The sequence below is a fragment of the Pimephales promelas genome, chromosome 22, assembly GCF_988280905.1.
Source record: "Pimephales promelas chromosome 22, fPimPro1.hap1.1, whole genome shotgun sequence".
Classification (NCBI taxonomy): Eukaryota; Metazoa; Chordata; class Actinopteri; order Cypriniformes; family Leuciscidae; genus Pimephales; species Pimephales promelas.
This window is the reverse complement of record NC_142790.1, coordinates 27,717,037-27,731,791: the sequence shown is the minus strand read 5'-3', so window position 1 is coordinate 27,731,791 and position 14,755 is coordinate 27,717,037. Positions and strand designations below refer to the sequence as shown.

Below are 14,755 nucleotides of genomic sequence, written 5' to 3'. Positions count from 1 at the left end.
TCAGATTAAGGCAGTTTATTCTAATCAGGAACCGTATGTGCCGAAGGGAAACGTGTTTGACTGGAACACCGTCAAATATGAAACCAATGGAAATGTGCTAGTGGTTGAAAATAACTGATTCACATCAGATTCCTCCACACAGTTGTGTCAATCTTTATGATCTGTTAATCTGTTTTAATGAGTGACGAAGCTGTAAGGGTTAACCAATAAATATTCTCAGCATTACAACTGCAGTGTCTGTGCATCACTTGGAAGAAAGAGTTGAATGTTGAAAAAGTGCTTTAACTGGTCTTAGTGGTCTATGTATTAAATTAGCATATTACAGTACCACTCAAAAGTTTGGACCATATTTTATTGTTTTTGAAAGAAGTCTCTTATGCTCACCAAGGCTGCATTTATTTGATCAAAAATACAGAATAAAAAAGTTATATTGTGAAATATTATTACAATGTAAAATAATGATTTGCTATCTTAATATACTTTCAAATGTAATTTATTCCTGTGATCAAAGCTGAATTTTCAGCATCATTACTCCAGTACAGTGTCACATGATCTTTCAGAAATCATTCTTATATGATGATTTGATACTGAGTAATCAATGTTGGAAACGGTTAATAATTGTATTAATATTTTTGGAACTTTTTTTCAGAATTTTTTTCAGAAATATTTATTTAAAAAAAATGCATTTATTCAAAATAGAATCTTCCATCACAATACAAGTCTTTACTAACACTTTATAAAATCATTTTAACATATCCTTGCTGAATAAAAGTATTCATCTATTTCAAATAAAGAAAGAAAAATGACTGACCCCAAACTTTTGATCGGTAGTGTATCATGTTATACAAGATTTCCATTAAATAAATGCTGTTCTTTTTATTCATTAAATAACCCTGAAAAAGATCTAAAAAAATATTAAGCAGAACAACTGTTTCCAACATTGATGATAAATCATGGTAACACTTTATTTCAAAAGTCCACTTTAGACATTCTACTAACTATAAGTAACTTTTCAACTACATGTCAACTAACTGTCATTAGAGTATTAGACTGCCAGCTTAATATCTGCTAACACTTTCTTTTGTTGGTCCCCCAACAGACTTTCAACTGACGACAAGTAAACTTATTCTCCTAACCCAAAGCCTAACACCTAACCATAACCAAACAGTCTACTGTAATATACGAATACTCTAATGACAGTTAGTTGACACGTAGTTGAAAAGTTACTGATAAGTAGTAGAACGTCTAAAGTGACTATTGAAATAAAGTGTAACCAAGTGTTTTTGCAATGAATGGTAGGAGAGAGACAGGTCTGTAGTTTACTAAGAGAGATGTGTTCAGTGTTGATTTTTTAAATGCTGTAAGGAAAATGCCAGTGTGGAGGCATGAGTTTATGATGTGTGTGAGAGCTGGAAGAAGTGTAGGAGAGATTGCTTGGAGCAGATGTGATGTGATGGGATCAAGAGGTCAGGTGGTAGGATGACTGGAGAGGAGAAGCTTAGATACTTCTACCTCTGTTAGTGGTGTGAAGGAGAAGAGAGGGTTGTTGGCTTGGGGAGAGGGTAGTCTGGGTTCCTGTGTGTGTTTGTGATGCTGAGAACTGCCTGCTGATAGTTGTAGTTTTGAATGTTTGATTAGAAGCCTGTCAATAATTGTTTTGGGATGATTTTAAGTGTAAAGTCTCAGTCTCAGTGCTTTTAAGAGATTTCAACCATGGGGTCATTCAGAGGAGGAGGTCTGTCTTGGGATCAAACAATCTCTGCTGTTGTCTTGGTGGGTCCTGAGCCGTGCCATCTCTGAAACAATCAGTCTTTTCCAAAATATCTAATGTTGACGACGTTCTCCTTTAGTTGGGGACATCTCTTTGAAGCTTTAGAACTGGCTGGAGCCCACTCCATTTATGGCCCGAAATTAGACTGGTGTTTTTGGTGGTCTTAAATTTTGAGTTTTGTGTGGAATTATGTTCAATCGAATCACCTGGAAGATTCATTTGTGTCTGGTTCGTCCTCAATTCCTACAAATAGCACTGAATGTCTGCGTTTCAGATTTGGGTTTTGGGTTTTGCCTGTGCAGATTGCATTTATAGTTAGACGTGTAACCAAGAGAGTTGTCTATGGGTGAAAAACAAGCAATTGTTAAACTGAGAGAAAATCCATCAGAGCCATTGCACAAACATTGGCCATAGCCAGTACAACCATTGAGAACGTCCTGAGGAAGAAAGAAACCACTGGTGTAGTAAGTAACAGACCTCCAATGAGTAGACCAATTAGGAAAACATCAGCAGTTGACAACAGAAACACTGTGAGAGCTGTAAAGAAAGGACCTAAAACAACTGTTAGTGACATCAGCAACAACCTCCAGTGGGCAGGAGTGAAGGTATCATAATCTACTGTTCGCAGAAAACTTCATGAACAAAAGTACAGATTTCCCGTCCTTCGGATGAGACGTTAAACCGAGGTCCTGACTCTCTGTGGTCATTAAAAATCCCAGGATGTCTTTCGAAATAGTAAGGGTGTAACCCCGGCATCCTGGCCAAATTTTCCCAGTGGCTTCTGTCCATCATGGCCTCCTAATCATCCCCATATATATACCAATTGGCTTCATCACTGTCTCCTCTCCACCAGTAAGCTGGTGTGTGGTGAGCGTTCTGGCGCACTATGGCAGCCGTCGCATCATCCAGGTGGATGCTGCACACTGGTGGTGGTTGAGGAGATTCCCCCCTCTATGTGAAGTGCTTTGAGTGTCCAGAAAGGCGCTATATAAATGTGATGAATTATTATTATTATTATTACAGAGGCTACATCAGAAGATGCAAACCTCTAAAGAGCAAGAACAATATGAAGGCCAGGCTGGAATTTGCCAAAAAGCACAAAGACTAGTCTCAAACATTCTGGGGCAAAGTTTTATGGACTGATGAGATAAAGATTAACCTTTACCTAAGTGATGGAAAAGCTAAAGTTTGTGAGAAAAAACGTATCTGCCCCAAACATACAAGCTCATCTGTGAAACACGGTGGAGGTAATATCATGGCTTCTTCTGGGACAGGCTCATTAATCTTCATTGATGATGTTACACATGATGGCAGCACTAAAATGAACTCATTTTGTCTGCCAATTTACAGACAGATGCAACCAAACTGATTGGGAGATGATCATGCAGCAAGATAATGACCCTAAATACAGTGCCAAAACAACAGAGTTCACCAGGGGCAAGAAGTGGAAGGTCAATGGGTCACAGTCTTGATGCAGTTGTTGCAAGCAAATGATTTGCAAGTAAGTCTTATTCACTTTAATCTATTAATCTGTTCCAATACTTTTGGTCACATGAGCAGTGGGTGGGTTCAAACAAAAGGTTATATCCAGATGTAAATACCTGGAAATAAAAGCTAAAATGTTGTTCACTTGTCACATATTCATCTTTTGATGTCAAACCCAATGTTCTACAGAAAAAAATAAAGGAATTGTCCTCGCTGTTCCCCAATAGTTTTGGGGAGGAGTGTATAAGAATATGAGGGGAGTCTTTGGCTGTAGCCAATAGGAACATGCATTACAGGTACATCAAATAAAAAGTACATTGTGCAACAAGTCCATATGTGGTCAGTTTCTGGGTAGATTTCCACAAATGCATCTGTATCCAATGTATAACCTTCCTAATGAACAAACAGATGTGGCCAGTACATTCACACAGGACAGAACAACTGGGTAAAAAAAACAAAACAAACAAAAAACTGGGAGGCTCAAATTTGAATCTGTAAATAAATACTCGAGACACTTCTAGTCACGACCATCTGTGAGACGAACATCTGACCTGAACTGATCTTCTCTCTGAAAACACCAGTTGAACATCGTGAGTATTTGTAGCTTGAACCTTTTGTGTCTTTGTCTCTTTTATGTGATTTAACACTTAGTAGTGAAACTATTGTAAAAGGAGTAACGGATTTCCTTTTGCACTTTTTCCTCCAGACCTGCTGCAAGATGTTGCTTTTATTATTCTGTCTGCTTTCTCTGACGGCAGCGGCGACTGAAGGTACCGCATTTTACATGATTAGGTTTCACGGATTGGCATGAGCAGGATTTTGTGTGTCTAGTAAAAGAGTTTATTTTGTGTGTTGCTTTGCAGTGGGTCTCGGTGGTAAAGTGCTTCTGTTTCCATCCCTGTCGGATACAAGCTTGGTTAAACTCACTCCTGAAAAGCTTCTGAGCCCCCTCTCAGCGTTTACTCTCTGTATGCGTGTGGCGATGGAGCCCCAGGTCGGGAGGGAGATCATTCTGTTCGCCTACCGAACACCTGACATCGATGAGCTCAACGTGTGGAGAGAGAAAGATGGCCGCCTTTCTTTTTATATTCAGTCTGATAGTGAAGGAGCATATTTCAACCTGCCTCCTCTCTCCACGTTCCAGACTCACCTGTGCGTCACCTGGGAGTCTGCGACCGGTCTTTCTGCTTTTTGGGTGGATGGACGGCGCAGTGCGTTCCAGATCTATAAGAAAGGTCAATCAGTTCGTCCTGGTGGCATCGTTCTGCTCGGCCAGGACCCTGATAATTATGTGGGTTCCTTTGACGCAGAGCAGAGCTTTGTTGGTGAAATTACAGATGTGCACGTGTGGGATCATGTTCTCTCTGGCAGTCAGATTAAGGCGGTTTATTCTAATCAGGAACCGTATGTGCCGAAGGGAAACGTGTTTGACTGGAACACCATCAAATATGAGACCAGAGGAAATGTGCTAGTGGTTGAAAATAAGTGATTCAGATCTGATTTCTCCACACTGTTGTGTCAGTCGTTATGATCTGTTCTAATGAGTTTCAAAGCTTGTAAGGGTTAACCAATAAATATTCTCAGCATTACAACTGCAGTGTCTGTGCATCACTTGGAAGAAAGAGTTGAATGTTGAAAAAGGGGGTTTAGTGGTCTATATATTAAATTTGCATTTTACAGTGCCAGTCAAAAGTTTAGACACTATTTTTTATGTTTTTGAAAGAAGTCAAGTCCAGTCACATTTATTTATATAGCGCTTTTAACAATACAGATTGTATCAAAGCAGCTTCACAGTGAAAACATGAAAATAATACAACACAGATCAATAATATTGTTGAATATTAAATGTCCCCAACTAAGCAAGCCAAAAGCCAAGGCAAAACAAAACAAATTGGATCGAAACATTAAGAGAATTTGTTTATTTCTATCTGTTTGTAAGTCGAAATGTAATCATTCACGCCGGGTTGGAGACGAGATGTTGAGGATCAGTGCCGATGGCTGTCGTGTCGATGAGGCCGGCACTTCAGGATGAGTCGGGATGGGTCCAGGCGCAGGTCCACCATAGAGGGTCCCTCGGGTTAAACAGAGAAACTAATATTAGCGTCGACGCCATCCTTTTGATGTACCAAGTACATCAGGATTTACGGGACGTGTTCCCGGTTCCGGCTGATCTAAACTATGCAGCCTAATTTTGAATTTAGGAAGTCTATAGTGTGTTGTGTATGCTTGGCCAAAGGGATTTGTTGGCTTTTTATGCCAACACATAAGTCTCTTATGCTCATCGAGGCTGCATTTGTTTGATCAAAAATACAAAAAATGCTAATATTGTGAAATATTACAATTAAAAATAATGCCGTTATCTTAATTTACTTTAAAATATTGTTTATTCCTGCAGTGAAAGCTGAACTTTCGGCATCATTACTTTGGTCTGCAGTGTCACATTACAGTTCTCATTCTAACAGGAGAACATTTTTTAAAAAGACAATTTTATTTTTTTCGTAATAAGTCTTAGTTTTTCAATATAAAGACTGAATCGTATGTGGCGAGTTGGTGAATTTTTACTTAAGTAGGACCTCTAAAAGATTACAGTTATATCGATAATTTGATGAATATTTTGTCCTGGAAAATAAGAAAGACAATGAACAAAACGTGGTAATTTGATAATGGTTTTGCTCTCCAGATAGGTTACACTACAGCTTGTTCAGAACAACAGGACATACATAAAGGAACACATTTGAAAAGAGCTTCATTGCTAAATATCTCAAATTGCAGGCGTCTTTGGCTCTAAATTATTGACTGGTTTCTTGCAAAAAGGTACCATTCATATTTATTTATTTATTTTTTTGGTAATGTGTTTATGACAACATGATATTCTATGGAATTACATTTGTGTCAATAATAATGTAATAAAATATAATAAATATAAATATATAATAAATATAAATATATATAATAAAATAACTAAAATTTTCAGAAACTATCAAAAATATTCCATTACAAAAGAAGAAAAATACAATTAAAATGAAAATTTTTTTTTACTCAGTCGCATGAAATTCAACCCCCTCAGACTTGAATTATGTTTCAAATTTCTGAAAAATAAAAATAAAAATAGTGGGATATTGGACAAATAGTGGGTTTCTGGACATGTGGTTTTTAAGCTTAGCTTTCAAAATTTTGGGATGAAAACCATTTTACTGCACTCAGGGAGGCCCCCTGAGTCTGTGGCACCAAGGGCCGTCCCGAAATTCCACCGTCCGCAAACCCACTATTTTTATAATGGGATAAGTGCTACGTGGGATCTCAAGATTTCAGCTCTGGAAGGGTCTAGAGACTTTTTTGCACTCAGGTCTAAGTCTCATGGCCCTCTATCAGAATCCAGAGTTTCAAGAAAATCAGAGAAACCCGGGGGAGGCTCGAAATTTTTTTTCGGTGGGGGGAATTTTGAGTTTCTCCAATCTTCTCAAAACTCTGGATTCTGATAGAGGGCCATGAGACTTAGACCTGAGTGCAAAAATGGAGTCTCTAGACCCTTCCTGAGCTGAGATATTGAGATCCCATGTAGGGCCGTCCCGAAATTCCACCGTCCGCGAACCCACTATTTTTATAATGGGATAAGTGCTACGTGGGATCTCAAGATCTCAGCTCGGGAAGGGTCTAGAGACTCAATTTTTGCACTCAGGTTTAAGTCTTATGGCCCTCTATCAGAATCCAGAGTTTTGAGAAGATTGGGGAAACTTAATTTTTTGCCCCAAAAAAAAAAAACGTAAGGGGTAACACTGTCGTTTTTTTTTCCGGGTCGAATTTTTGAGTTTCGATATCTCAGCTCTGGAAGGGTCTAGAGCCTCCATATTTGCACTCAGGTTTAAGTCTCATGGCCCTCTATCAGAATCCAGAGTTTTGAGAAGATTGGGGAAACTTTTTTTTCGCCCAAAAAAAAAACGTAAGGGGTAACACTGTCGTTTTTTTTTTCGGGTCGAATTTTTGAGTTTCGATATCTCAGCTCTGGAAGGGTCTAGAGCCTCCATATTTGCACTCAGGTTTAAGTCTCATGGCCTTCTATCAGAATCCAGAGTTTTGAGAAGATTGGGGAAACTTTTTTTTCGCCCAACAAAAAAAAAAACGTAAGGGGTAACACTGTCGTTTTTTTTTCGGGGTCGAATTTTTGAGTTTCGATATCTCAGCTCTGGAAGGGTCTAGAGCCTCCATTTTTGCACTCAGGTTTAAGTCTCATGGCCCTCTATCAGAATCCAGAGTTTTGAGAAAATTGGGGAAACTTAATTTTTCGCCCAAAAAAAAAAACGTAAGGGGTAACACTGTCGTTTTTTTTTTTCAGGTCGAATTTTTGAGTTTTGATATCTCAGCTCTGGAAGGGTCTAGAGTCTCCATTTTTGCACTCAGGTCAAAGTCTCACAGCCCTCTATCAGAATCCAGAGTTTTGAGAAGATTGGGGAAACTTAATTTTTTGCCCAAAAAAAAAACGTAAGGGGTAACACTGTCGTTTTTTTTTTTGGGTCGAATTTTTAAGTTTCGATATCTCAGCTCTGGAAGGGTCTAGAGCCTCCATATTTGCACTCAGGTTTAAGTCTTATGGCCCTCTATCAGAATCCAGAGTTTTGAGAAGATTGGGGAAACTTAATTTTTTGCCCAAAAAAAAAAATGTAAGGGGTAACACTGTCGTTTTTTTTTTTGGGTCGAATTTTTAAGTTTCGATATCTCAGCTCTGGAAGGGTCTAGAGCCTCCATATTTGCACTCAGGTTTAAGTCTCATGGCCCTCTATCAGAATCCAGAGTTTTGAGAAGATTGGGGAAACTTAATTTTTTGCCCAAAAAAAAAACGTAAGGGGTAACACTGTCGTTTTTTTTTTTGGGTCGAATTTTTAAGTTTCGATATCTCAGCTCTGGAAGGGTCTAGAGCCTCCATATTTGCACTCAGGTTTAAGTCTTATGGCCCTCTATCAGAATCCAGAGTTTTGAGAAGATTGGGGAAACTTAATTTTTTGCCCAAAAAAAAAAATGTAAGGGGTAACACTGTCGTTTTTTTTTTTCGGGTCGAATTTTTGAGTTTCGATATCTCAGCTCTGGAAGGGTCTAGAGCCTCCATTTTTGCACTCAGGTCAAAGTCTCACAGCCCTCATAATCCAGAGTTTTGAGAAGATTGGAGAAACTTATTTTTTCGCCCGAAAATGAAAAAAAACGAAAGGGGTAACACTGTCGTTTTTTTCCGGGTCGAAATTTTGAATTTTGATATCTCAGCTCTGGAAGGGTCTAGAGCCTCCATTTTTGCACTCAGGTCAAAGTCTCAAAGCCCTCTATCATAATCCAGAGATTTGAGAAGATTGGAGAAACTTAATTTTTGGCCCGAAAATGAAAAAAAACGTAAGGGGTAACACTGTCGTTTTTTTTCGGGTCGAAATTTTGAGTTTCGATATCTCAGCTCTGGAAGGGTCTAGAGCCTCCATTTTTGCACTCAGGTCAAAGTCTCACAGCCCTCTATCATAATCCAGAGTTTTGAGAAGATTGGAGAAACTTAATTTTTTGCCCAAAAATGAAAAAAAACGTAAGGGGTAACACTGTCGTTTTTTTTTCGGGTCGAAATTTTGAATTTTGATATCTCAGCTCTGAAAGGGTCTAGAGCCTCCATTTTTGCACTCAGGTCAAAGTCTCACAGCCCTCTACCATAATCCAGAGTTTTGAGAAGATTGGAGAAAAACTTAATTTTTCGCCCGAAAATGAAAAAAAACGTAAGGGGTAACACTGTCGTTTTTTTTTTTCGGGTCGAAATTTTGAATTTTGATATCTCAGCTCTGGAAGGGTCAAGAGCCTCCATATTTGCACTCCGGTTTAAGTCTCATGGCCCTCTATCAGAATCCAGAGTTTTGAGAAGATTGAAGAAACTTAATTTTTTGCCCAAAAAAAAACACGTAAGGGGTAACACTGTCGTTTTTTTTTTCGGGTCGAATTTTTGAGTTTCGATATCTCAGCTCTGGAAGGGTCTAGAGCCTCCATTTTTGCACTCAGGTCAAAGTCTCACAGCCCTCTATCAGAATCCAGAGTTTTGAGAAGATTGGAGAAACTTAATTTTTCGCCAAAAAAAAAACCTAAGGGGTAACACTGTTGTTGTTTTTTTCGGGTCGAATTTTTGACTTTCGATATCTCAGCTCTGGAAGGATCTAGAGCCTCCATATTTGCACTCAGGTTTAAGTCTCACAGCCCTCTATCATAATCCAGAGTTTTGAGAAGATTGGAGAAACTTAATTTTTTGCCCAAAAAAAAAAACGTAAGGGGTAACACTGTCGTTTTTTTTTCGGGTCGAAATTTAGAATTTTGATATCTCAGCTCTGGAAGGGTCTAGAGCCTCCATTTTTGCACTCAGGTCAAAGTCTCACAGCCCTCTATCATAATCCAGAGTTTTGAGAAGATTGGAGAAACTTAATTTTTCGCCCGAAAATGAAAAAAAACGTAAGGGGTAACACTGTCATTTTTTTTTCGGGTCGAAATTTTGAATTTCGATATCTCAGCTCTGGAAGGGTCTAGAGCCTCCATTTTTGCACTCAGGTCAAAGTCTCACAGCCCTCTATCATAATCCAGAGTTTTGAGAAGATTGGAGAAACTTAATTTTTCGCCCGAAAATGAAAAAAAACATAAGGGGTAACACTGTCGTTTTTTTTCGGGTCGAAATTTTGAGTTTCGATATCTCAGCTCTGGAAGGGTCTAGAGCCTCCATTTTTGCACTCAGGTCAAAGTCTCACAGCCCTCTATCATAATCCAGAGTTTTGAGAAGATTGGAGAAACTTAATTTTTCGCCCAAAAATGAAAAAAAACGTAAGGGGTAACACTGTCGTTTTTTTTTTCGGGTCGAAATTTTGAATTTTGATATCTCAGCTCTGGAAGGGTCTAGAGCCTCCATTTTTGCACTCAGGTCAAAGTCTCACAGCCCTCTATCATAATCCAGAGTTTTGAGAAGATTGGAGAAACTTAATTTTTCGCCCGAAAATGAAAAAAAACGTAAGGGGTAACACTGTCGTTTTTTTTCGGGTCGAAATTTTGAGTTTTGATATCTCAGCTCTGGAAGGGTCTAGAGCCTCCATTTTTGCACTCAGGTCAGAGTCTCACAGCCCTCTATCATAATCCAGAGTTTTGAGAAGATTGGAGAAACTTAATTTTTCGCCCAAAAATGAAAAAAAACGTAAGGGGTAACACTGTCGTTTTTTTTTCGGGTCGAAATTTTGAATTTTGATATCTCAGCTCTGGAAGGGTCTAGAGCCTCCATTTTTGCACTCAGGTCAAAGTCTCACAGCCCTCTATCATAATCCAGAGTTTTGAGAAGATTGGAGAAACTTAATTTTTCGCCCAAAAATGAAAAAAAACGTAAGGGGTAACACTGTCGTTTTTTTTTCGGGTCGAAATTTTGAATTTTGATATCTCAGCTCTGGAAGGGTCTAGAGCCTCCATTTTTGCACTCAGGTCAAAGTCTCACAGACCTCTATCATAATCCAGAGTTTTGAGAAGATTGGAGAAACTTAATTTTTCGCCCGAAAATGAAAAAAAACGTAAGGGGTAACACTGTCGTTTTTTTTTTCGGGTCGAAATTTTGAGTTTCGATATCTCAGCTCTGGAAGGGTCTAGAGCCTCCATTTTTGCACTCAGGTCAAAGTCTCACAGCCCTCTATCATAATCCAGAGTTTTGAGAAGATTGGAGAAACTTAATTTTTCGCCCGAAAATGAAAAAAAACGTAAGGGGTAACACTGTCGTTTTTTTTTCGGGTCGAAATTTTGAATTTTGATATCTCAGCTCTGAAAGGGTCTAGAGCCTCCATTTTTGCACTCAGGTCAAAGTCTCACAGCCCTCTATCATAATCCAGAGTTTTGAGAAGATTGGAGAAACTTAATTTTTCGCCCGAAAATGAAAAAAAACGTAAGGGGTAACACTGTCGTTTTTTTTTCGGGTCGAAATTTTGAATTTCGATATCTCAGCTCTGGAAGGGTCTAGAGCCTCCATTTTTGCACTCAGTTCAAAGTCTCACAGCCCTCTATCATAATCCAGAGTTTTGAGAAGATTGGAGAAACTTAATTTTTCGCCCAAAAATGAAAAAAAACGTAAGGGGTAACACTGTCGTTTTTTTTTCGGGTCGAAATTTTGAATTTTGATATCTCAGCTCTGGAAGGGTCTAGAGCCTCGATTTTTGCACTCAGGTCAAAGTCTCACAGCCCTCTATCATAATCCAGAGTTTTGAGAAGATTGGAGAAACTTAATTTTTCGCCCGAAAATGAAAAAAAACGTAAGGGGTAACACTGTCGTTTTTTTTTCGGGTCGAAATTTTGAATTTCGATATCTCAGCTCTGGAAGGGTCTAGAGCCTCCATTTTTGCACTCAGGTCAAAGTCTCACAGCCCTCTATCATAATCCAGAGTTTTGAGAAGATTGGAGAAACTTAATTTTTCGCCCGAAAATGAAAAAAAACGTAAGGGGTAACACTGTCGTTTTTTTTTCGGGTCGAAATTTTGAATTTCGATATCTCAGCTCTGGAAGGGTCTAGAGCCTCCATTTTTGCACTCAGGTCAAAGTCTCACAGCCCTCTATCATAATCCAGAGTTTTGAGAAGATTGGAGAAACTTAATTTTTTGCCCAAAAATGAAAAAAACGTAAGGGGTAACACTGTCGTTTTTTTTTCGGGTCGAAATTTTGAATTTTGATATCTCAGCTCTGGAAGAGTCTAGAGCCTCGATTTTTGCACTCAGGTCAAAGTCTCACAGCCCTCTATCATAATCCAGAGTTTTGAGAAGATTGGAGAAACTTAATTTTTCGCCCAAAAATGAAAAAAAACGTAAGGGGTAACACTGTCGTTTTTTTGGGGGGCCGAAATTTAGAGTTTTGATATCTCAGCTCTGGAAGGGTCTAGAGCCTCCATTTTTGCACTCAGGTCAAAGTCTCACAGCCCTCTATCATAATCCAGAGTTTTGAGAAGATTGGAGAAACTTAATTTTTTGCCCAAAAATGAAAAAAACGTAAGGGGTAACACTGTCGTTTTTTTTTCGGGTCGAAATTTTGATATCTCAGCTCTGGAAGGGTCTAGACCCTCCATTTTTGCACTCAGGTCAAAGTCTCACAGCCCTCTATCATAATCCAGAGTTTTGAGAAGATTGGAGAAACTTAATTTTTTGCCCAAAAATGAAAAAAAACGTAAGGGGTAACACTGTCGTTTTTTTTTCGGGTCGAAATTTTGAATTTTGATATCTCAGCTCTGGAAGGGTCTAGAGCCTCCATTTTTGCACTCGGGTCAAAGTCTCACAGCCCTCTATCATAATCCAGAGTTTTGAGAAGATTGGAGAAACTTAATTTTTTGCCCAAAAATGGAAAAAAAACGTAAGGGGTAACACTGTCGTTTTTTTTTCGGGTCGAAATTTTGAATTTTGATATCTCAGCTCTGAAAGGGTCTAGAGCCTCCATTTTTGCACTCGGGTCAAAGTCTCACAGCCCTCTATCATAATCCAGAGTTTTGAGAAGATTGGAGAAACTTAATTTTTTGCCCAAAAATGGAAAAAAAACGTAAGGGGTAACACTGTCGTTTTTTTTTCGGGTCGAAATTTTGAATTTTGATATCTCAGCTCTGAAAGGGTCTAGAGCCTCCATTTTTGCACTCAGGTCAAAGTCTCACAGCCCTCTATCATAATCCAGAGTTTTGAGAAGATTGGAGAAACTTAATTTTTTGCCCAAAAATGAAAAAAACGTAAGGGGTAACACTGTCGTTTTTTTTTCGGGTCGAAATTTTTAATTTTGATATCTCAGCTCTGGAAGGGTCTAGACCCTCCATTTTTGCACTCAGGTCAAAGTCTCACAGCCCTCTATCATAATCCAGAGTTTTGAGAAGATTGGAGAAACTTAATTTTTCGCCCGAAAATGAAAAAAAACGTAAGGGGTAACACTGTCGTTTTTTTTTCGGGTCGAAATTTTGAATTTCGATATCTCAGCTCTGGAAGGGTCTAGAGCCTCCATTTTTGCACTCAGGTCAAAGTCTCACAGCCCTCTATCATAATCCAGAGTTTTGAGAAGATTGGAGAAACTTAATTTTTTGCCCAAAAATGAAAAAAAACGTAAGGGGTAACACTGTCGTTTTTTTTTGGGGCCGAAATTTAGAGTTTCGATATCTCAGCTCTGGAAGGGTCTAGAGCCTCCATTTTTGCACTCAGGTCAAAGTCTCACAGCCCTCTATCATAATACAGAGTTTTGAGAAGATTGGAGAAACTTAATTTTTTGCCCAAAAATGAAAAAAAACGTAAGGGGTAACACTGTCGTTTTTTTTTCGGGTCGAAATTTTGAATTTTGATATCTCAGCTCTGGAAGGGTCTAGAGCCTCCATTTTTGCACTCAGGTCAAAGTCTCACAGCCCTCTATCATAATCCAGAGTTTTGAGAAGATTGGAGAAACTTAATTTTTCGCCCAAAAATGAAAAAAAACGTAAGGGGTAACACTGTCGTTTTTTTTTCGGGTCGAAATTTTGAGTTTCGATATCTCAGCTCTGGAAGGGTCTAGAGCCTCCATTTTTGCACTCAGGTCAAAGTCTCACAGCCCTCTATCATAATCCAGAGTTTTGAGAAGATTGGAGAAACTTAATTTTTCGCCCGAAAATGAAAAAAAACGTAAGGGGTAACACTGTCGTTTTTTTTTCGGGTCGAAATTTTGAATTTCGATATCTCAGCTCTGGAAGGGTCTAGAGCCTCCATTTTTGCACTCAGGTCAAAGTCTCACAGCCCTCTATCATAATCCAGAGTTTTGAGAAGATTGGAGAAACTTAATTTTTCGCCCAAAAATGAAAAAAAACGTAAGGGGTAACACTGTCGTTTTTTTGGGGGGCCGAAATTTAGAGTTTTGATATCTCAGCTCTGGAAGGGTCTAGAGCCTCCATTTTTGCACTCAGGTCAAAGTCTCACAGCCCTCTATCATAATCCAGAGTTTTGAGAAGATTGGAGAAACTTAATTTTTTGCCCAAAAATGAAAAAAACGTAAGGGGTAACACTGTCGTTTTTTTTTCGGGTCGAAATTTTGAATTTTGATATCTCAGCTCTGGAAGGGTCTAGACCCTCCATTTTTGCACTCAGGTCAAAGTCTCACAGCCCTCTATCATAATCCAGAGTTTTGAGAAGATTGGAGAAACTTAATTTTTTGCCCAAAAATGAAAAAAAACGTAAGGGGTAACACTGTCGTTTTTTTTTCGGGTCGAAATTTTGAATTTTGATATCTCAGCTCTGGAAGGGTCTAGAGCCTCCATTTTTGCACTCAGGTCAAAGTCTCACAGCCCTCTATCATAATCCAGAGTTTTGAGAAGATTGGAGAAACTTAATTTTTTGCCCAAAAATGGAAAAAAAACGTAAGGGGTAACACTGTCGTTTTTTTTTCGGGTCGAAATTTTGAATTTTGATATCTCAGCTCTGAAAGGGTCTAGAGCCTCCATTTTTGCACTCAGGTCAAAGTCTCACAGCCCTCTATCATAATCCAGAGTTT

The 14,755-nt window shown here is 38.7% G+C and overlaps 1 protein-coding gene across 1 annotated transcript; it reads left to right on the top strand.

Moving 5' to 3' along the window:
• Positions 1-3,927: 3,927 nt before the first annotated feature.
• LOC120469054 (C-reactive protein-like) lies at positions 3,928-4,848 on the top strand. Its single transcript, XM_039657750.2, has 2 exons — positions 3,928-4,026; positions 4,120-4,848. Exons 1-2 carry the CDS (start codon positions 3,975-3,977, stop codon positions 4,743-4,745), a joined length of 678 nt encoding a protein of 225 aa, XP_039513684.2. The 5' UTR covers positions 3,928-3,974; the 3' UTR covers positions 4,746-4,848.
• The last annotated feature ends 9,907 nt before the right edge of the window (positions 4,849-14,755 follow it).

What these genes read in the sequence shown, in the direction of transcription:
- LOC120469054 (XM_039657750.2), top strand. Translation starts at nt 3,975, where the DNA reads ATGTTGCTTTTATTATTCTGTCTGCTTTCTCTGACGGCAGCGGCGACT. An exon ending in GACGGCAGCGGCGACTGAAG is followed by an intron (nt 4,027 to 4,119) that starts GTACCGCATTTT and finishes GTTGCTTTGCAG; the next exon opens with TGGGTCTCGGTGGTAAAGTG.